The 20,955-nt window shown below is 43.2% G+C and overlaps 1 protein-coding gene across 4 annotated transcripts; it reads right to left on the bottom strand.

Annotated features, from left to right (window-relative positions):
* Positions 1–82: 82 nt before the first annotated feature.
* cep170ba (centrosomal protein 170Ba) lies at positions 83–20,512 on the bottom strand. 4 transcript variants are annotated; one of them, XM_035168055.2, is made up of 20 exons: positions 20,215–20,512; positions 18,747–18,884; positions 16,854–16,943; positions 15,950–16,028; positions 15,168–15,226; positions 14,115–14,271; positions 10,954–11,082; positions 10,010–10,170; positions 9,676–9,850; positions 8,100–9,016; positions 7,769–7,888; positions 7,161–7,299; positions 5,408–7,042; positions 4,453–4,699; positions 3,771–3,903; positions 3,301–3,435; positions 3,110–3,198; positions 2,536–2,629; positions 2,382–2,433; positions 83–2,105 (listed from the first exon to the last, which is right to left on the bottom strand). In XM_035168055.2, the coding sequence occupies exons 2-20, from the start codon at positions 18,849–18,851 to the stop codon at positions 1,894–1,896; spliced, it is 4,728 nt and encodes a 1,575-aa protein (XP_035023946.1). In that variant the 5' UTR covers positions 18,852–18,884; positions 20,215–20,512; the 3' UTR covers positions 83–1,893. The 4 variants fall into 4 exon arrangements, with proteins under 4 accessions (XP_035023946.1, XP_035023948.1, XP_035023944.1 ...); XM_035168057.2 differs by having other exon boundaries at positions 9,676–9,847; XM_035168053.2 differs by having other exon boundaries at positions 9,676–10,170.
* Between the last annotated feature and the right edge of the window lie 443 nt (positions 20,513–20,955).

The following is a 20,955-nucleotide window of genomic DNA, read 5'->3' as shown; positions in this document are numbered from 1 at the left end:
GCTCACGTGTATATATATATATATATAAAAAAAAGGTGTTGTGAGTAAATAGAAGAGATGAGAAAGAGTCGGAGAAAGCAGCTCTGCTCATCAAATTTATTTTCAAATAACAAAGAAACAAACCTGCAATCACCATCTAACAAATGACACAAATATCCAAACATAAATACCATCTAACAATAAATCATTCTGAGAGGAGGAGGAGGAGGAGGGGAAACAGAAAGTTACTATCAAAACATGAGACGCAGAGTTAATCTTTGTCTCTTTGACTTTCTGTGGCTTAGATGAAGTTTAACATAGTGGAAACACCATCCCACCGATGAAAAGCAGCATTACTTGGAGCGAGGAAGGACAAACATTCAGTTTCGCCGGAGCTTGTAAACAACCACTGTGCTGGGCTGCATGAAACGTCGTCCCCACACAGCTCTGTGGCACTTGTGGGTATTTCCCAATTACAATCACATGTAGAGTTTGGACTGGGAAGAGGGAAGTTAAAAACGTGCTGGTGTACTGGGTCGCCCTTCTCCCCCTCCCTTCAACCCCCACAGCACCAGATATTTACAATCTGTCACACACAGGAGAGTTAAAGGCTTTGGCAGAACATCAGGTCCAGGGGATGATGCTGTTCTACATTAGTGCAAACGGCAAAAGACATAGAGGTAATTTTGTCTGATCTACACAAAACTTCAGATATTTACATACAGAACGAAACTAATGATCTGATTTACACACAAGTTGTCATTACATTACTTTTGTCACAGGACCAATGAGATGGGACATTTCCTCGGAGTCACGAGGTCACTTCTGATTGGTGTATGTAGTGTATGATGAGTTCGATCAAAGAAGGTTGTTTTATGATTGTCAAAGGAAACTGTCCTCTTCAGTCACAGAAGACAACACAACAACACACAAGTTTCAAGCCCCCAAATGTGTTTTAACTCAATAAAAACACACTTTTCAGAAGCACTTGAGGGCTTAAAAAACGACTACTGGTGATTTACAGCCACTTGAGTTTGTGGTTGCCAGGTGACTGAACCACGGACTCAGCCACAGCCTCCACATGGAGACACATTCGTGAGGGATTTTCACCTCCAGTCGAGCAAAAACAGATGATGCCAATGTACTGAAGATGGTTCAGGGAAATAACGGAATAAATACACAATAGATTGTCTGGTGTTAACGGTGTAGTGTAAGATGAGCTGGTCTACCAGCTCGCTCCCAAAATCATGTTGACTCGGTTACAAAATACCAGTGTGTCACAGAACACCCCTAATAAATACTTTTTACATTCTTCCACAAATCTGGTCTATAAAGAGAAAACTGGCAAACACAGACAAAATCAATGGAGAAAATATATAAAGGAAATGCAATGGGTTTACGGAGTAAACAAACACAGTTCACTAACATCTGTGACGAAGATGTTCTATTTCCTCAAAATATCACTAAACACAAATGTATGATTTGATAATAACTTTCCCTGAGTTGATTTAGCTCAGGTCGGTTTTCAATTACACCAAGTAATAACATAGAGCTTTTAAAATCAGCCATGTTGGTCATATCATTGGTAAATAATGAGGACGATCTCTAACAGAGAATCAAGTCTATATTCAAGGACTTTCAGATGGGGGGGGGAGGAGTATGATACTTCCTCAAATCATCACCGCATATGTCAGCCTGTAAATGAGCAGATTTTAAGGGCGTTAGGCACCGTGTGTTACAGTGCTGTGTAGGTGTGAAGTGCTCATAGTGCAGTAGTGTGTATGTGTGCATGTGCAGGAAGGTACGGTTCCGTGAATCGAGTCTCACATCCTCCCTGTTGTTTTCATTTTGAACACAATGGTCCAACACCTGCGTGTGCGAGGCCACAGCTGAAGTTCAGGGCCGTGTGCGACCTCAGACTAAATATCCCTGTCTGACATCGTCTGGTGTCACCGCTGCTCTCCTGACGCTCTCACTGGGCCTCGGGCCGCCACCTCTTCTAGAGATGGAATGGACGGTTCTCCAGTCTCGCGATGAAGGAGTTCTGGAGAGGCGAACTCCAGATGAGGAGGAAGAGGCCTTCGATGCTTCCGGCTGCCCACCGGGCTCCATGACTGTGTTGATGACTGGACAGAGAAATGCAACAAACAAAAAAATTATTATACAGAAGTTTTACACAGATAAAGATTATTTCCGTCTTAAATTTATAGATATGTAATATGTAAACTTTCTATTATTGGATTTCTTTTCTCCACATTTTAAAAATGTAATACTAGAAGAAGTTTAACTGATTTGTAAATTAGTGGTGACCATATGCATTGGCATGACAGAGAAATACAAAATATGTGTATATTATATGTACTGTATATACATTTATGTTGTCTATAAATGGTGTCACTCACCTTCAAGTTGTCGCTGAACTCTCCTGAGTTCTTTCAAGATTGATGTGATTTCCTGAAATACAAATGTCTGACTTAGCTCAAACACAAAGTATTATTTAAAGAGCTTTTTGCTTGAAAATGTACTAAGGAAATCCCCCCCCCAAAAATCACTGACCTTGTTGGAGGTTTTGACGACAGGGACGTCATTGTCAGAGTTCATCTTTGCCTCAATTTGCTCCCAGATATCCGCCCTGTCCTGGAACAGTACCCTGTGTGTACAATTGCTGTTGTTTTACAGAGTTCTTAAAAAAAAAAAAAGGGACAATCCACATTTTTGTGTCCAACACATTGATTTCATTTTAGGAATACTGGCTCTTAGTACAAGACCTTCTAAGAGCATTTTAGTGGTGGGGACTTTAACACACAGTATATTTGTCTTCTTTGAGGTCTGGTTATTTTTTGATCAAATAAAGACTCGGTGAAAAAAAAACAGGGTACAGCAAACGATGGAAATTTTCTAAGACAAATGTTTATTCAGCAACTAATCTACTTAGAAGATTAAATCTCTGTTGTCTCTGTCAGTTAGACTGTAAGTCTGTATGTGGACTCACCCAGTTATACTAATTTAATAAGATTATTGGCTCAGTGCCATCTGGCTGTTAGACAAGGTCAATACGGTTTTTCATCAAACCTGGACTAAGCATGGGACTGAAGGATGTTCATGTGTGTGATGTTTGTTTACATCTTACTTAATTTTATCAGCAAGTTGTTCAGTGTTTTCTCTGATGGCCACGATGATCTGAGTCACTGGGTTCAGCATCAGATTGTCCACAACGAGCTAGAGGAAAAAAAGAAAAAAAATACGTAATAAAGAATGATCTGTCCATGCTCACATCACAGTGGTGGTAACAACGAGGCAGAGCAGCATGTTGGGTCATACCTCGTCTCGGCTCTGAGCTCGCTGCCTGCCGTTCTGCTCCAGGTCCCTTGAGCTCTGCTCAGGTTCCCTCGCCGAGGCAGAACTTGGTGGAACTCTCTGATAGTTCAAACCAGCCTCTGGAATATGCTGAACAAGCTGCGACACAATCAGGCATTAGTGTCACGATGTAAGAGAGACAGACAAAGAGACAGACTTCATGGCCGATGCATAAATAAAGCGATAAACAAAGAGATAAAACCACGATGTACTGCACTATACTAAGTGACGGATTAGTGAACATTTTGGGGAACAGTGTAGCAACAATTGGTAGCAATTTAGGAACCTGCATCTGAAGCAGTGAGAGAGACTTCCTCTTTGTAGTGTAGATGGTGATAGAAAGAGAATCCTCCTCTGAGTTAATTAAACAATAATGATGTAATGCCTCTGTGACATTAATCAGCAACAAGTATGAGATATCCACTGTGATGCACCTGTTCGTGAGCAGTCACTGTGGACATGGGCGTGCTGCTCTCCGCTCCAGCGCTCTGTGGCTCACCATCCCCCGCCACGTCATGGATCTCTCTGGCCAAGATAGCGAGGTCTTTAGCAAGGTCTTGACTCAACCTAGAAGGGAGCAAACATTTATTAGAAAGATGGCTGCTGGAAATAAGAACATTTTCCACTGAATGTAAAAGCTTTTCTTTCTTTACAAAGATGTTCCATATCAGGAACAGAAGAAATTGGCCCGAAATGTAGAGGCACTGAACATCAGAGGGATCTGTTAAATTGTATTTCTGCCAATTTAATATATCAGTATCAGTAATGTATCAGCAGTTAATCTATTTTCTGCAGAGAATCTTATTTGTGTTATATGCTATTATAAAGTTAGTATTATTTTATATATTTTTATTTTTGCATGTATAGGTGAAATCCTAAATTGATTCAGTTTTTTTGGTTTCTTCTGTTTTACTTGTGAAGTATGTTGTGAACTGTGTAGTTTGATTTTGACAGAATAAAATATTTGTTTGACACAAACATGAAGCTGTAAAGGCTGCAGCAGTGAAATCCCCTTTCATGTCAGGAACACACTGATATAACCTTTAGAAAACATATTAGTATCCACAACAGAAAAAAGGGTTTGTTATACTAAATTAAATCTATCTTCTGTCTTACCGTGCAATCTCAGCACTGTGTGTGGACCAGGTTTGGAGGGCGTCTCCCTCGTGGTTCTCCCCCTCAGAATCTTTTCCGCTGGCTTTCGGATGCAGGGCGACCACCGGCTGGGACCGAGGCTGATTGCGTGGACTGTTGGAAGCTGAGGAAGGTTGGGAGCGTTTGTGTTTAGGGGTGCTCTGGTTTGAGTCGTACTCCTCGTCTGAGGTAGAGGTATAGTCAGAGCCTTGCTGTCGCATCCTGGAGCCTTGGCGTCGTGATTTGGTTTGAGTTACAGAGGAGGGAGGGTAAAGAAGAAAAAGAGGAAGAAAACAGGCGAGAGTCAAAGAATAAAGGCAAGAAAATCACCACCAGGTATTTCAGGTTGTCACCAAAAAACTTCCCAGAAGAGTCAGGTAAGGTGCTGTGGAAGTCCTCATCACTACAAGTGTGACCAATTCAATGTTTCAAAAATAATTTAACAACTGAAATGAGCAGTTCACTTCCACAGTACTACAGCTGAGTACCAGACCACACAGTAATTCCTTTTGTACAGGGCTAGTAGTAGTAGTGTAGTTTTCAACATGTCCACAATATCCTCATGGTATGACTGTAAATAAAGGTGAGGTCATATATTACCATAAACTGCATGAGAACACTGTGGAGATAAGGGGGAATATTTAAGTTTATTTGAAAATATTGTATTAATGTTAGTATTATTGTTATTAATTAAAGTCCAGAATCAATTCCCACTTTCACAAAATAGAGAGTATAGAAAATAGAAAGTCTAGGATATATTTCCCCAAAATATAGTTTATCAAGGACGTTTATTAAACCCATTCACCACGGCCACAGTTTGACAGACCTTGTACCTCTGTTCAATGATATGAGTTATACTACCACACAGTGGTTATGACAGTCAAAACATTTGACTTTAAATGAGACAGGTATGTGTGAGGATCTGTGTTATACTCACTTGCCGTGCTGCTGGCATATTTGGCACTGCTTGAACGTCCGCGGGTGATTGGAGTCTTGTTGAGCACTGCTTTCTGCGGCCTTTCCACGGATTTTAATCCCGAAGTAGAGGCCCGTCGAACAGAGCTGCTGCCAGACTCTGTGCTGCGGTTGGAGAATCCTGAGCTCCTGCCCACCCCCTGTGGGACGGAGGACGACTCGGTGTCGCTGGTCGTGTTGAATGAGCCCGTCCGCTTACGAGGCATCGCCAGCCTATCAAGCCTGGTGAGTTTCTTGGTTTCCTGCGGCTGCTTAGCCAGGATGTTGGCCGCCTCCTGGGACAGCCTGTCCGTCTCCGTGCCCTCGTTGTCTGAGGCCTCTCCCAAGCGAGCGCGACGCAGCATGGATGCCCTGGTGGGTCTCGGAGCCGTCAAACTGTTGGCACGACTCAAGGCCTGAGACACTCTGGTGGGCTTTGCGTCCTCCTTCTGATGGGTCGTGGTGTATTTTTTGCGGGCTTGGTAGTTGTTAGACTCCTGATCAGAGTAAGGTAAGCTGTGAGGGTCATCACTCAGATCTGTGGAACCACATTTCCCAACACTACGTCTCAGTCCAACTGGCCTCCTGAAAGACTCAGTCTTACTGCTGCTGTCAGCTCGCTGAGGACGACGCCTTTCTGACAACACGGACTGATGGTTTGCGTCCTGACTCGCTATACTGGCTGAAGACCTATCCCTATGGAGGCCAATAACAGAGGGTTTTTTCGCCAGTGTGTTTTGCTTGGTTTTATTGCTATGCTGGCTGACTGTGCTGGAGGTATCCACATCAGACTCCGCAGAGAGAGAGTCCATTACTGGAGAGGGAGTGCTTCCTGATTGTCCTGCTTTAAGTTTGGCCTCCAGAACAGCCAGAACATCCTCCGTCTCTTTCAGGTAAGAGTGAGTGTCCTGATTGCAGGCTCTCGGGAATAATTCAGGGTCGGGATCCTTCTGAGCAGACTGGCTAGAAATGTTGGGCAATCTGGGGTTGCTAGGCCGCTCCTTGGTGAAGCTCTCTTGTCTGATTAATGGAGATACTGCCCTGGCCTCTTTGTACTCTGGACTCTGAGCACTCTCGCTCAGGATAGGAGCCGATGCGCTGGGTTTGACTTTTCCAAAGTCCTGGTTACCTCTCTGTTTGGTCATGGTGACTGTTGAGTAAGTTTTGTTTGCAAGTTTCTTCTCAGCCTTAGGCGTGCTGGGTTTGAAGCCTCCATATTCTGGTTTGGACGGAGCTTCGTCTGACTCGATGTAGAATGATGTAGGCTTGGTTGAGAGTCTGGACTTCTCGTCACGTTTCTTCTCTTCTGAGTCCGACAGCTGTCTCCTCCTCTGCTCTATGATGGAACCATCACTGGACTTGCTGGCGTCACTCAGGCTGTCAGGCTCTACCTCGTCCTGCACTAACAACCTGTGAATGCCATCCTCTGGTGTGCGGCCCACTAGGCTATTCTCTTCTACATTGAATGTTGAATGGGGGTCATAATGAACATGAATGCTGGGAGTTGTAAAGTCACTCTTCTCCCCCACTGGTACCTGGGGCAGGATGCGTCGAGCCCTTGAGTCTGTACTGTCATAGCTGCGGCTGAGAGAGGCCTGGCTGATGATTGTACCTCGTGCTGAAGTGGAAGAGTTTTAATGCATATTAACCACATGTATTGAAACGGAAGATCATTCATATTTATCAGGTTTTCTCATTATCATTTCAAATAGAATTGTATCTTATCAGGCGCTTACCCCCTCCTGACAGCTCCATCTGGGAAGGGATGTCAAAGAGGCCAGACGAGGGGCCAGACTCTGTGTAGCTGTCTGCCAAGCTGGCCCAGCAAGACATCCACTTAGGAGCCCCCTGTAACACTGCAGCTGCTTGCTGAACCTGCATGAGAAAACAGTCAACTTATTCAAGATGTTTGATAAAACGGAAGAAACAACATTTTGAAGAAAACGCAGGTAAAACCATATGATTCCCTGAGTAGGAAAAAATGTTAATATTAAGAGCAGAGAAGATATCAAACATCAATCTGGGTGATTAGAAATTATGAGGTACAAGTGATATAAAATCATGTTTTTTTTAAACTTGTATTTGGTCAGAGAGAAAAACCAAAGAGGGAACCCAGAAACTGCAAGGTATCACAAAATCATATCAGAGAAACCAAAAAGAACCGAAAGTCCAAGAGGGCGAATCAAGACAGCAGTGCACGCTGATTTGTGCAACAGTTATGATTTACTGACCAAACGCATTGAGTCGTTGTCTTTAGAGCTGACATTAACATCATTTATCATTGGATCCCACCCTGAGCAGGACTGTTCACCAGACTCTGTCCCTGCTCTGGAGCTGGCCTCACCTGCCCACTGCTACTCAGACTATGCTGCTCCCTGCCCTGCCCAATAACAGGCCTAAATGCTGATGATGTTTCTGCTTCACTCTGGTTGGTTCGCTCTGGGCTCTCAACAACACCAAACACCTGTCAGGAACAAAGCATCGCAAGTGGATAAGTGTATGAACGGAGAAAGTTGGACTGTCAATGTCTATGTCTCACACTGAGTGGGACTTTCTCCATGAGACATTGGTGAATTGTAATACCAGCTTTTATTACCTTTCAGGGAACATGATGCAATCTTTAGCCACAGCAACTTTGCTTTTAGAATGAACACAAAATAGATTGAAAGACTGACCTGGTCAATCTTGCTCCGTGCCTCTTCCAGCTCTTTATCTTGGATATCTGCTTCGATGGTGTAAGTTCCTGCATCACTCAGACAGTCGTCCTCTTCGGCTCTGGGGCTGAGAAGGGGGCTCTTGACTTCCACAAGGTGAGACGCTGGGGGCATCACAGGGACCTTGAGGGGAATAGGCTTGTGGATAGGAGAGGAAGTCTGTGGCTGGTAGGTAGAATTAAGTGGAGGGGGACTGGCCTGTGATTTTACAACTGCCTCTGTTTTCGCTGCTGGAGGGGAACTAGACGTAGTTTTCTCCCAGCTGGAAGAAAGGACCTTTTTTGCCTGTTTGTGCAATTCAGCTGTGAATTCCTGGGCGAGTTTGGATCTCCGGCCCACACTGCAGAAGGGCTTTGCAGGGACAGAAGGCGAAGAGCGGGAGGAAAAGTTGGTGCTGATTCGGTCTTCTGTCTTCTCCCTTCGTAATGAGCCAGCTCTTTGGGGACCTGTGGAAGCGAGGCCCTTCAGGGGGACAGTGTATCGTTGGGTTGGTGGGGTGGTGGAGACTTGTCTCTCCGCAGAAGGGCTTAAGCTCTTCTTTCCTTTCTCCTGCTGCACCCTGAGGCCTGAGGGCTCAGGCGGGGAAGAGTTATTGGTGAACGACTGGGAGCGTTTTTTTCTTGGGTTCTCATCTAAGAATTCAATGACATAAGCCTGTTGTGGCTCAGTCTTGTCAAGACTGGAGAGGGACTGTGACTCTGGAGGAGAGGAGGACAAAGGCTCCTCAGAGTCAGGGGTGGTGAGCTGTTGTGGGGTCGGGCTTCTCTTAGATTGTGGAGAAACCTGGGACCCCGTTTGATGTTCTGATGGGAGAAAATCATTCCCATTGATTATAGGATCCCCTGAATCACTGTGGGTGCCATCTTCACGGGGGTTTGCTGATGATGGAAAGACAACAAGTCAGTTCACCCACTAAGAAACTACAGAAGGTGTTGGTAAACAGAAACACAAACTGTGGCTACATCCATACTAGTACGTCTTAGTTTTAAAACACATCACTATTGCTACGTTTATGCCTACCATCCACACTACTTGATGTAGAGATTTTGAGAGCCTAAAACAAAGAAGTTAGGAAACGCTGCTGGCCCTGTTGAGTTTAAAAACTCCAGGGCTGCGTTGTCGTATGGCTGGACAGAAAAAGAGATGTTTGGAAACAATGACGCGGTCACCTGCCTTCGCTTCCTGATTGTTTTTTCTCAGTCATGTCTCGACTACTAGTAGTGAAGGCATAACATTGCAAACACTTACAGTCAGTCAGAGTGCCACCTCGTCATTGGTCCCAAAAAGTGAATCCCTTGTCTTACTTTTCACCATTATTGTTTCTTGTTTGTAGTATTTGCTCCTGTAAGTAAGCAACCAGCTGCAGAGTAGACAATTTGCATCCTGTGTACACCAGCATGCACATTCCCAGTGTCAAGGGATTTTTACTGATACAGAGCTAAAACACTCTTTTGGATGAAAATCTCTTTAGTTATAAAAGGTTGTTTTAAAATTAAAACATATATTAGTAAGGATGCAGCCTGTATAAGGGACTCACCCTTGGTGTTCTTCAGAAATGACGGGTCACTGATTGTGCTGTACATGTCCTCAGCCTGTGACCTCCTCCTCATCATGCTAGCATTGCTTTGGACCAGCCAATCAGCAACTTTGCTTTCTACTGACATCACCTCAGTGGGTGTGGTAACAACCTCCGTAGAGGGCAGCTTTCTCTGCTGGCGGAAAGAAAACTTTGTCACATGATCCTTGATCTTCATTTTACCTGGTGTGCATTCATCGAACTCGATGGTGAAGGAAGCATGGCTCTGGACCACGGGAGGTGTGGGGGTGGAAGGGACACACTGGGTGGGATCGGGGGTGTCCTTTGTGGGAACCTCGTGCACTTGCGACTCAGGCTTTTTGGCAGGATGCTGCTGGAACTCCTTCGTAGGAATCTCAAAGTAGCTGGGCTCCCGGCGGTAGGAGAAGATGGACTTGGCGTGACTCTCGGACAGAGAACCGTTGACCTCATATTTTGTCACATCTTTACCATGCTCTGTTGAAAAGAAACACAAATATAAGACACACAGCAATCATTGGTGATGGCTCTACATAATCTACTCTCTGCTAATTATAGAAACGACCCTTTTAGCATTAATTAATATGTGCAGATGTACAATAGGTGAATTCTAGTTGTTTTTGAGATCCTTTCCAAGCCGATATTTATAGCTACACAGAGTAAATCTCTAAATCATCACAAACAAAATTCTTAAAGCTCAATTGGGATGATACTGTCACACAATCCCTGAAACTGGGAACCATAAATAAGACAATTTGTATCCAGCTGTTAGACTGAAAAACAAAATTGCCAGTTGGTCTATGAGGCCAAATATCACTATGAGCTCAGAGTCCAGTGAAGGGTAGCTGAGCAGGAATAATCTGTATCAACCAGGGCAACATGAGACAAACACTCACACACGCAGACACACCCACACAGCAGCTTAGAGGTTCATAATCCATCATGAGGCAGACCAGCAATGCCCTGGCATGGTATGGCCTGGCTAACCATCCACAACTGGCAGCCAGAAACCTGCCTTGGGCTTAACACCATCCATCTCTCAGTGACCCACAAAGGGCAGCGAATAGCAGCGCCATAGAAAAGCATGTCACTACAAATTAGAATCTAATTCATAGACATGGGAATATCCGAAACAATTATAGAAAAATAACTCTGTATTACAAGTTTTGATTTAAAGGTTGAAACACTTTATTATAAATGTCATAATTTAGTAATGGGCTTGTGCACATAACAGTAGAAATACAAGATACATTCTCTAACCTGGAGACTCCTGTTCTGGCAATTTTCCACCTCTGCTTTGCTTTTTGTTGGCAGGGTCATCATCCTCCCCCCACCACGATGGCTGGCCATACAGAGGAGTGGGCTTGGATATCGGAGAATCGGTGGTAGCTAACAGACCAACACAAAAACAGACAAACAGACATTAGTCAGAGGGACAAAAAGCAAAGAGGAACTGGATCTATACAGCATTCTGTATGTAAATACATGTAAATCACACGATAAAACATTGTTGTGTTTATGTTTGGTCTTGCAAAAACACAACCCAACACAACACAGGAGCTCAAAAGTAAAGTGTTACACTATCAAAAGCCTTTGGGCCTTTTACAATTCCCACACATTCCCATGACACAGAGAGAGTAGTGAGGGACACACTGTATCACGCAAACCACCAAAACATAATCCTCCTTGTGTGGGTCGGGATGAAGCTAATCCTAATCTTCAAAGAAAAAAAATACAATACAGACAGTAGGATAACCAGGCAATCTAACCTGAGGATTTTTGTTGACAGTGATACTGTAGTTTGCACATAGTTTGCGCACTGACCTCGGTATATACTCAACTTCCTGTACAGGTGCAACCTGGGTAATGAAGGCTCATTTCCCTGATAAGGTTTCTGAACTGGTGTCGAGCAGCTGGTTTGCTGGTAGCTCGGCTAAACAACATCTGTTGAGTTTAATGTGGACGCTCCACAATCCTAAGCATCAGCAGTACTTCACCACTGTTGCCTTGGACACACACAATAAGACATCAACAGAGTGACAGGGGCGAGCAGCAGGGCACGTTACTAATTCCTTTCCCCTTACCCAAGCCTCTGCTTTTAGCTTAGGAAAACACGAGTGAGCGTCACAGTGTCAGTGGACTGAGGATAGCGCTTTATGTTGAATTTATTGTTTTGGTAATGAGCAAAGACGACCACAAGGACCCAAGATGGAACAAGGTGAAATGACCATGAGTACTTTTTACTATGGGACATACTCCTCAACATACCAGTTAACCAATATGTTATCTTTACTGAATACATGGCCATTCTACACTAGATATTTTTGGGCTAAGCTTTGTACAGAAACTTGATATTATGAAAGTACAGTAGGTGACAACGCGAGCAATTCCTTCAAAAAGGGGATATTTTAAATCATATAGTCCTGATGTATGGAAAACTGAACTATACATTCAGTGCCCCTTTAGTAAATACTGAATAGCCCCAGGTCCTGGCAGAGTTGGGTGGAACTGACTGAGTCAGACTCTGTACAAGTGAAGTGTCACTGCCCTGTGGACAGCTGGAGGACTGGACTCAGTCCACATCCTGTCCAGCTGCAGGGAAAAACAAGATCGCACAAAATGAGATATACACAGCACTTGCAGCAGTGATAGGATTGTATATGTTTTGTGGAAATGAAAGAAATACGAGCACTAGGGCCACTGACTGTGTACACCAAAAAAATTACAGAGGTGAGGGAGGGGTAAATATTCGAAGAAAAAAACTCGGAGATTTCGGTATAAAATGAATCCGAAAAAGATATTCTTTGAGTTCAGTTATAAACTTGGTGGGTATTTTTTTCTATGTATTATTCAAAATCCTTGCACCGTCCATTGCATAGTAGTTTGGGAATAGAAAACATGCACAAATATAAAAATAAATCAACCCATCCATTCATCATCTCCACCACTAATCCTTTGAGGATCAAGGGGTTTGGGTTAGGGTTGGTGGGCTGGAGCCAATTCCACCTGACATTATGAGGGGTAAACCCTGTACAAATATAAAAGGTCACAAATATAAAAATACAAAATCTAAATAACATAAAACATCCAATCCAGAGTACACAAAACATTTATGTCAAGGGTACCAGCCAAACAAATTCAGTCAAAGAGAATCCATTTTTTTACGAAGTCCACAGAGATATGAAGTCGTAAAAAAAGTGACAGAGAGCAAAGGCTGCTGTTGTGAGGGACAGCGTCTATTTTTTGTTATCTGCAAAAAAGAATCAACACACCCCACTTATTGTAAGTGTGCAAACCAAGTCGTGTTTTATCTTCTCACACATACTATGAAAACTGCCTTATCTTGTTGACATTGTACATTTATCATGCGGGTAGTGTCGTCATCTCACATGTGGACTGGGTCACAACAACACTGGGCATGGCTTCAGTCACACTGCAGCCGTGAATGGGCCCAGCAAAGAGTTTGCGGTCACAGGTTTAGTGGATCACTGTGGTTTAGCTCTAAGCTGCAGGAGATACAACCATCCTAGTAGGAAACACATTACTAAAAACAAGGCAAATTATTTCAACAGTTCAAAGACACATTTATAAGGCAGTCAGAGCCGAGTACAGTGAATCTCCTATTCTAAGCACAAGTTGTGGTTTTCCCTCTAAGCTCACAAGGGGCGATTATGGAGAAGAAAACTCGAGAATTGCTAAATCAACAACAGCTGGAATGGGAACTGTGAATGAGCTTCATTCACGAAGTGCTTCCCTCAGACTAACAATTCTCCGACTGTTCCCCTAAACTGTAAAACAGGATTTACTCAGTACAGCTCAGGGCAGAAAGAGTGTGAAAGAGCAACTGTAAACATAAACAGCAACAAATCCACCACAGCCTACAAGGACAGAAGTGCCAAGTTGGCATCACCCCCACCCCCACACACACACACACACCTTTCTAATTCTCACACGACACGTGGTGGACCAGTGTCAGCAGCACCCCACCTCATGTCAGCAATCAGCAATGGTTGACAGAGATAAGACCGTTTGTCCTTAACTCCTCACCCCTCAGCCTGTCTGGCGAGCCCTTAGTCATGTGCAATCATCCTGCCAACTCTGGGATTTCAAGATCTATTTCTTTACTGACTCCATAGGCTTGTACCTTTAGCCTCTCAGCTCACATGGCGTCTTAATCTCACACCAGGGAGGCTCTTAATAAAAGAAGCCACAGGGGCCTTATCAAGGGATCTGCAGCCAAAGTCATGCAGGACACGAAGCCACAAAGACTCTTCCCAGTGTGTGTGAACAGGGAATTCAAATCCACTTAGGTTAAATCAGTTCCTCTGAGGCTGCAAGAACAATTAATGTATTTGTGCAAGCAGAAAACTTTCTTTTTGGCTTTGATTGAGTCTGCTTGTGTATGAATGGAAACTGTTTACCTGTGAGTGATTGGGCTCTTCGCTCAGCCTTGTCCTGCAGTTTGACATTGAAAAGAGAGTGTTTGCTCTTCTCTGAAGACTGGAGCTGCTGTTTTTCTTTCGTCTTGGCCTCCAGGTCCTTTACACCGATCTGCAACTGGCTGGTGTACTTCTCATGCTGCACAAAGACACAGGAGGGAAGCAGGAAGTGAGAGACCCTCTGACAACAATCCCTACAGATAGAACTGCCCTCAGACACACAATACACAGTATGAGGAAGACGTTTCAACAGGGAGCTGTAAGTGAGCTGCATTTGAAAATCAACTGGCACATCGACAGACATGTCAATTACTGTGTTTTGTCCTTTAATTGAGAAATTATAAATGTTCAATGTTTTCCGTTTATTGGAAACAATTGCATTATATTTTTTGTATTCAATTTGTAAAAACAAGCATGTTTTCAACTGACAGAAATGAGAAGAACTTTAACTTTTTAGCAGTGATAAACAAATCACGATGTGGTCATATATAGATAAATCTGGCTTTTAAACACACTTTTTATCAAACACACAAGGAAGAATAATGAACTGCAGAGAGGACACAAAAACATTCAAATATTCAAGATAGGTAAATTGATGTCACAGTAAATAAGATCTGTTCCAGCTCTCCTGTTAGTTTTAAAGCACAGAGCTCATCAACAGGAGTGAAGACTGCCGGCACAGAAGCTCAACCAACTGAGGTCAACACACATTACATAACATGTCTATCATTCGATTATGAATGGAAAATTAATCAAAAAAGCTTTTAACACGGAAATATTAAGTCCCCAGATTACCCGATGAAGTTTTTAAAGCATGTGCTTGTTTTTGTTCATTCATTGTGAATTGAATGGCCTTGTGTTCTTGACTTTTTATCTGACAAAGAGGGAAAGATTTTAAAGAAAGATATTGTTGATGATGGGATGGATTTACTTATACTTTATCATTAAACGGAGATCCATAGAAAGTGTTTCTCCTAAAAGGCATTACGGCACTGCCAGCCGAGAGTAAAGGAACAGACTGTCAGTGATACTTACTTTAAGAGCTTCCTCTGGGACCTTGTGTTGACTCCTCTCCAGGATATATACATGAGCATGTGCAGGATGAGTTAAAGAACACCATTTTTTATAAAACAATGTGATAATCTGTCTATTTATATATTCACAGTTCATTGTATCTGGTTTACGGAAGATTGTTGGCAAAGAGACTTGTGAAGTTTGTTTTTCTTTTACTGAATCTGCGTTGTCTACTCTACTCCTTCTCTACCAAGGTGGTCAAATGTTCATCTCCGAAAGAGAGGAAAAAAGATAACCAGTAAAAACCTGCTATACTTCAAATAAGGCACAAACTCATTGACATGTGCAGCATCACATGACACAACCCACATTTGTGTGTTCAGTTCTGATCACAAACTATCCTGAGGACAACCTTCCTGATTCCTGAAAACAGTCTGAACAGCTCTCCCCTGTTATCCAACCTGCATTTCACCATTCATTTTTTTTCTGCTTTCGTGGGGTCAAAGGGTGCAGGAGATTTTCTGTTCACAATTGACTATAATCTAAAACCCCTGACTGAAAACCCACAGGGGATTAACATGCCAATGGACTGAAAGACCACAGAGGAGGAAAACAATGCAAAACATTTGCGAGTGAAACAGCTGCTGACCACTGGCTCATTCCAGTGTGGGCTGCTAATCACCAACTAAAACTGTTTCAACCAAAAGAGCAGAACGTCTGTTTTACATGAAACACACAGATCATTTCACAGTTAAACCAAATATGTGAATACAATTTTAATGATCATAAAATGTGAAGGATATCGTAACCAAATCGAATCACATCTGAGAGCTTCAAGGTGATGCATGTCTGGTCGGGGATTCTTAGGTCATTCACGAACGTCTGCAAGAGAAAGACAAACAACATGAAGCCAAAATCATTTTCACTGTTTGTTAATGAAGTAAACGCGTTGACTCACAGGTGACAGGCTCTCTTAATTCCTTGTGGCACGCAGTCACGTACTGTGGTATAAGGTGCTTTGCAATTGGCCCTTTCCCCATTGAAAGTTAATCCACAAACCCATTAAATCTCTGATGAGATTAAGTTGTTATGTAATGGCTGTCTCAGCTGTTGTAGAATGCTTAATGGCCAGGTGTAAATAAACATGCAACGGTGCTGATCATCTTCTGCCTGAACTTGTATTTGGTAGGACAGGCATTCTAGGTTTTATCTTCAGATCTGTAAACATCAAGAAAGACAAAGCTGAACGTTTGAAGAACAGACTTTGTGTACCCAGATTCAATGAAGATAATTGAGGAGAAAACACACCCATGTTGGATTTCAGTTACAGGTCCGTGCACTGTTCTGCTCTGATTAATTTGGCTGCAGTGACCGAGGCCAAAAGAAACACTCTGTGGGAACAATGCACGGTTTCTCCCACTGCTCAACTCTGGATTTCGTTGGGATAATGGTGCAATGAGGTGGCAACAGAGGGGTGAAGGGAGGGATTGGGGGCTACAGCATGGAACAGGAAGAATGTGAGGGAGAAAAAGAGAGAGAAAAAAAAAAGAGGATCCAGGCCGGCAGGAAAATCCAGTCTCCTGATTTCTACTGTTTGACCAACCGTTCTTGTCTTTGGCACAAAGACTGGAGCCTTCAGGGAGCTCAGGAGCTTTTATCACTCTGGTCTGAGGCAGGCTGTCTGAAACTAGAGATGGACTCACTCACCCCATTCAAACTGCCCAGGTCCTTCACCATGTGCTCATCGTTGTTCGTGTCATACTTGATCACAGCGTGCTGCTTGTCCACACTGCGAGACTAAGAGACAAGAGTAAAGCAAACGTCATTAAAGTTGGAACAGTTAGTCAATTCATCTATTTGTGGATGGACAGAAAATCTATTGGCTTCTCTTTGGATTTGTTTAAAATAATGTTTCAAGGCAAAACATCAAGCACTGTCTGTTTCTCCAGTGTAGGAATGAACTACTCTTCTCTGTTTGAGATCAATGTAAACGTCTGAACAAAGCAAGAGATGATGGTGAGGATGGTGCTTATCCACTAACGCCCAAGCCATTAAATAGAGGAAAAATATGCTGACTTCCAATTTTCATCAGTTAAACCGAGCAAATGATTCAGGCTGACTCACTCTCTCCTCTCTGCTCATTAGTGTGTCCTTGTCACACACAGAATCACAAAGAGTGAAGGTGACCTCCTAACTCACTCACTAAATTACAACTGTTACTCTGTATGCACTGTTAGTATAACAAGTCAAAGTATAAAAGAATAGAACATTTTATATAAAAACAAAGAACAAATAGAAACACAAAAGCAAAAAAAACAAGCATAATGAATAATTGAGGATTCAAATACTGGACAATAACAGATGAAATGAAGGTCTCAAACTCGATTTGAAAGCCAGTGGGAAGAAGTGGGTCTTCAGCAATGGTTCAATGATGTTAGCAGTGGCCTGGTCAATCAGTGGACTTCCAAATAACTTCTTGAGAATATTGCCCTGCCTGAAGTGGTGAATTTATCAATCTGTTTACTCAACTGATAAGGTCAACTGAGTGACAGCTTTTTAGAATTCCACATTCCTGACTCGACAGGCTTTAGCTGCGTTTTGCCTCCTTTATCAGAAAGAAAACATTGGCTCTGGTACTGGGAAACAATAAATACACCACTGAACTAAAGAATAGATATTGGTCATGGAGATACAGACACTAATCCGGCACCAGTTGCCATGGAAAGTCCAAACATTTAAGTGGAGGCCCATAGCTATGCCATTTGATATGACTCAACTTACACTCAATCTCTGCTTTTCAAGCCAAGCAGGATTCTCTTGTTACAGACATGTAACTGTGGTTTGAATGGACCAAAATGCACAGAGCTACAAACCAGAGAGAAACCTACAAATTAAAGGGTTAAAAACTATTTTGGATCAAAACCTAATAGTGTTCCTAGTCAGGAAGTTGTCCTAAGCATTTGAGCAGAGCAACAGTGCATCATCATTTCAGACTGGAACAAGCTGAGGTTTTTTTCCTGAATCCGGCGACGCCTATTGAGGACGTGAGCAACTTTTCAATCTGACTGTGGTTGGCAGGGCTTTTCTGAGCATAACGCACGGAATGAGGAGAGCATAAACAACCGCTTCTGAGGCAACATTCCTCTTTCACCGGCCTAAATGCAGCATGGGGAGAAAATGGGAGGGAGAGTTTGATACAAATACCACAAAGTAATTGTGTTTATAACTGACAAAGCATGGAAGGCTACACACAAGAACAAGACTACTTTGGCTATGTTTTAGGTCCCTGCTTGAAAGGCTGTCAGGAGCAACTTTGTGTGGAGGAGCTGTCACCAGGTTACACACTGAGAAATGCACGCACACAAGGAATGCCATGAACCTCCCACTGGTGTTCCACCTATTTATGTGATGAGCTGTCCTGTCAGATATGAGTGAGGAGCAATGCTACACATCCATGGCATCTTTTCACACATTACAGCGAAGACCTGTTAGGGTTCATAGGACAGCATGCCGCTGTTTGCTGTGTAAACACAGGTTTCACGAAAGTGAGCGCACACATTCCCTCCACGCTCTGCCTTAAAAGTACAGATTCACACAAACCTGCAGCATTAGCTCGCAGTCATCCCGGCCAACAAAGATCATCTCTCGTGGCAACCGGTGGCGTGTGCCAGAGCTGCTCACCAGGAACCATGACGTCACACTCATGTTGGGGCCACGAGTCAGGGTCTTCTTAGCATCCTGGGAAAAGACAGTAATAATAATATTCAAAGACAAATTTAAAGGGCGGTGTGGTGGCCAGCACTGCACTTCGGTTCAGCCGGAGTCTTTCTGTGTGGAGTTAGCATGTTCTCCCACTGTCTATGTGGGTTTTCTCTGGGTACCCTGGCTCTCTCCCGCAGTCCAAACACACAAAGAGTGGGATTAGTTTTGTTAAAGACTCTGAATTGTCCACAGTTGTGAATTTGAGTGTGAATGGTTGTTTGTCTGTATATGTTGGCCCTCTGATACACTGGCGACCTGTCCCAGGTGTACCCTGCCTCTTGCCCAGTGTCAGCTGGGATTGGCTCCTGCTCCAGCCGCGACCCTCAAGAGGATAAGTGATACAGATAATAGAGGGATGGATGTCAAATTTAAAAAACCTGAATGAAAGGCTGGACTTGAGGGCTAAAAATGTAATAAAGATAAACGTTCATATCCGTCGACATTCCTAAATATCACATTATTATTTCCTTTAAGTCCAAAAGAGGATGTTTGCTCCTGAGTGAATGTTGTGGTTTTAATCTATTGGATCCCTCACTTGCGGCTCTCTTTGAGGTTTCTACATTTCTTTCCTCTATTATAAGGTAGTTTCTCTCACTTATGTTGAGGGTTAAGTGCAAAGGATGTCGCACCTTGTTAAAATCCAGTGGGGGAAATTGTGATTTAGGAATATGGGCTATACAAATACAATTTGATTGATTGATTGATTGAAACTCTTCTTTATCAGCAGAGCAAATACATGTTTTAGAAACAGCGAAACCTGAAGTAGATCAATTATGTGTCACACGTCCTCACTGTGTTTACACAATGCATAAGCAACATATGGATGGATATATGTAGTAGTAACCTCAATATTGTTTTTAGTGACCAAAGTCCAACACCTGTGTCCTCCCCCGTGCTTCAATGCTGGGATTAGAGAGGGGAAGTCGTGATGTCACCTCAGTTAAACCTGTTTATCCAACCAATTCAGTTCCTGCTAACGTAATATAGCTAAACAACCCCTCTGGAGATATTGTGTGTTTGTGATGGTGAGTCAGCCACGTTAGAGACAGACAGGTTTACATGTGTCAACAGGGACTAGCACACAACACTACATTAGCTAACAACTCCAAACTTCCACAGGGTTTTTACTTCCTGTAACCTTGGCCACCTGGACATTACCTCCAGAAACACAGCAGCCGAAACAAATACACTTGGTGACTCGGGCTCAAAGCTACGTCTCGTCCCGTGAACGTAGCAGCAGTATTGTTGTAAACGTCGGTGACAGTGACGTTGTTTCGCTGAACAAACAAGAAAAGCTCGGACGCACCTTCAGCTTCAGCTTCAGCTCCAGGTCCAGCTCCAGCTCCGCTCCGGACGGAAGCCACACTTCCACGTCTCACGGCCGGAGGAGGACACTCGACGGGCGGCGGGTAGAGTCACGACCGACGGCTCCAGGTGAAACAGCGGACAGGTAAACGCTGGTCACACCCATAGACTGTTTCACACCCTCCTCCTCTTCATCTTCATCATCTTCTTCTTCTTCTTCTTCTGCTGCTGCTGCTTCTTCTTCTTCTGTCAAGCGGCCGTAACTCCGCCGTCGCCTCCTCCCGACACGATGATGTCACTTCGACATGTCCTGTCAGACCGCTCACAGAGGTGGTGGAGGAGGGAGGCGGGGCGAGAGGTCTCACTCTGACTGGTTTTCCCGGTGCATTTAAAAAATAAAACTCGAGAAAGAATCACGTATATATTTACACAACAGCGAATCTGCTGTGTGTTTGTTTCATAGGTCACATAGTAAGTGGAAGAATAACGATAAAGAAAAGTTAAAAACAATGTACTAAATATTTTATTTTACTTTTATTTTCCTCTTTTTTAAAAACAAGGTAGGTCCCATTGAGAGTCAATATCTAATAATAGTAATAGATACAAGAAGACACACATACACACACACATAAACAAAACTAAAATATTTAAACACAATAATAAAAAGGAATTATGGGAAATAAACAGCACATGTTAAAAGCAATGGCATTGTTCTATGAAAACTGACGACAAAAAGAGAAAG

Source organism: Hippoglossus stenolepis, chromosome 10 (genome assembly GCF_022539355.2).
Source record: "Hippoglossus stenolepis isolate QCI-W04-F060 chromosome 10, HSTE1.2, whole genome shotgun sequence".
Taxonomy (NCBI): domain Eukaryota; kingdom Metazoa; phylum Chordata; class Actinopteri; order Pleuronectiformes; family Pleuronectidae; genus Hippoglossus; species Hippoglossus stenolepis.
This window is presented reverse-complemented; position numbering and strand designations above follow the sequence as displayed.

What these genes read in the sequence shown, in the direction of transcription:
- cep170ba (XM_035168053.2), bottom strand. Translation starts at nt 18,851, where the DNA reads ATGAGTGTGACGTCATGGTTCCTGGTGAGCAGCTCTGGCACACGCCAC. An exon ending in ATTTCTGAAGAACACCAAGG is followed by an intron (nt 9,017 to 9,675) that starts GTGAGTCCCTTA and finishes TTCCATCATCAG; the next exon opens with CAAACCCCCGTGAAGATGGC. An exon ending in CAGTGACTGCTCACGAACAG is followed by an intron (nt 3,436 to 3,770) that starts GTGCATCACAGT and finishes ATTGTGTCGCAG; the next exon opens with CTTGTTCAGCATATTCCAGA.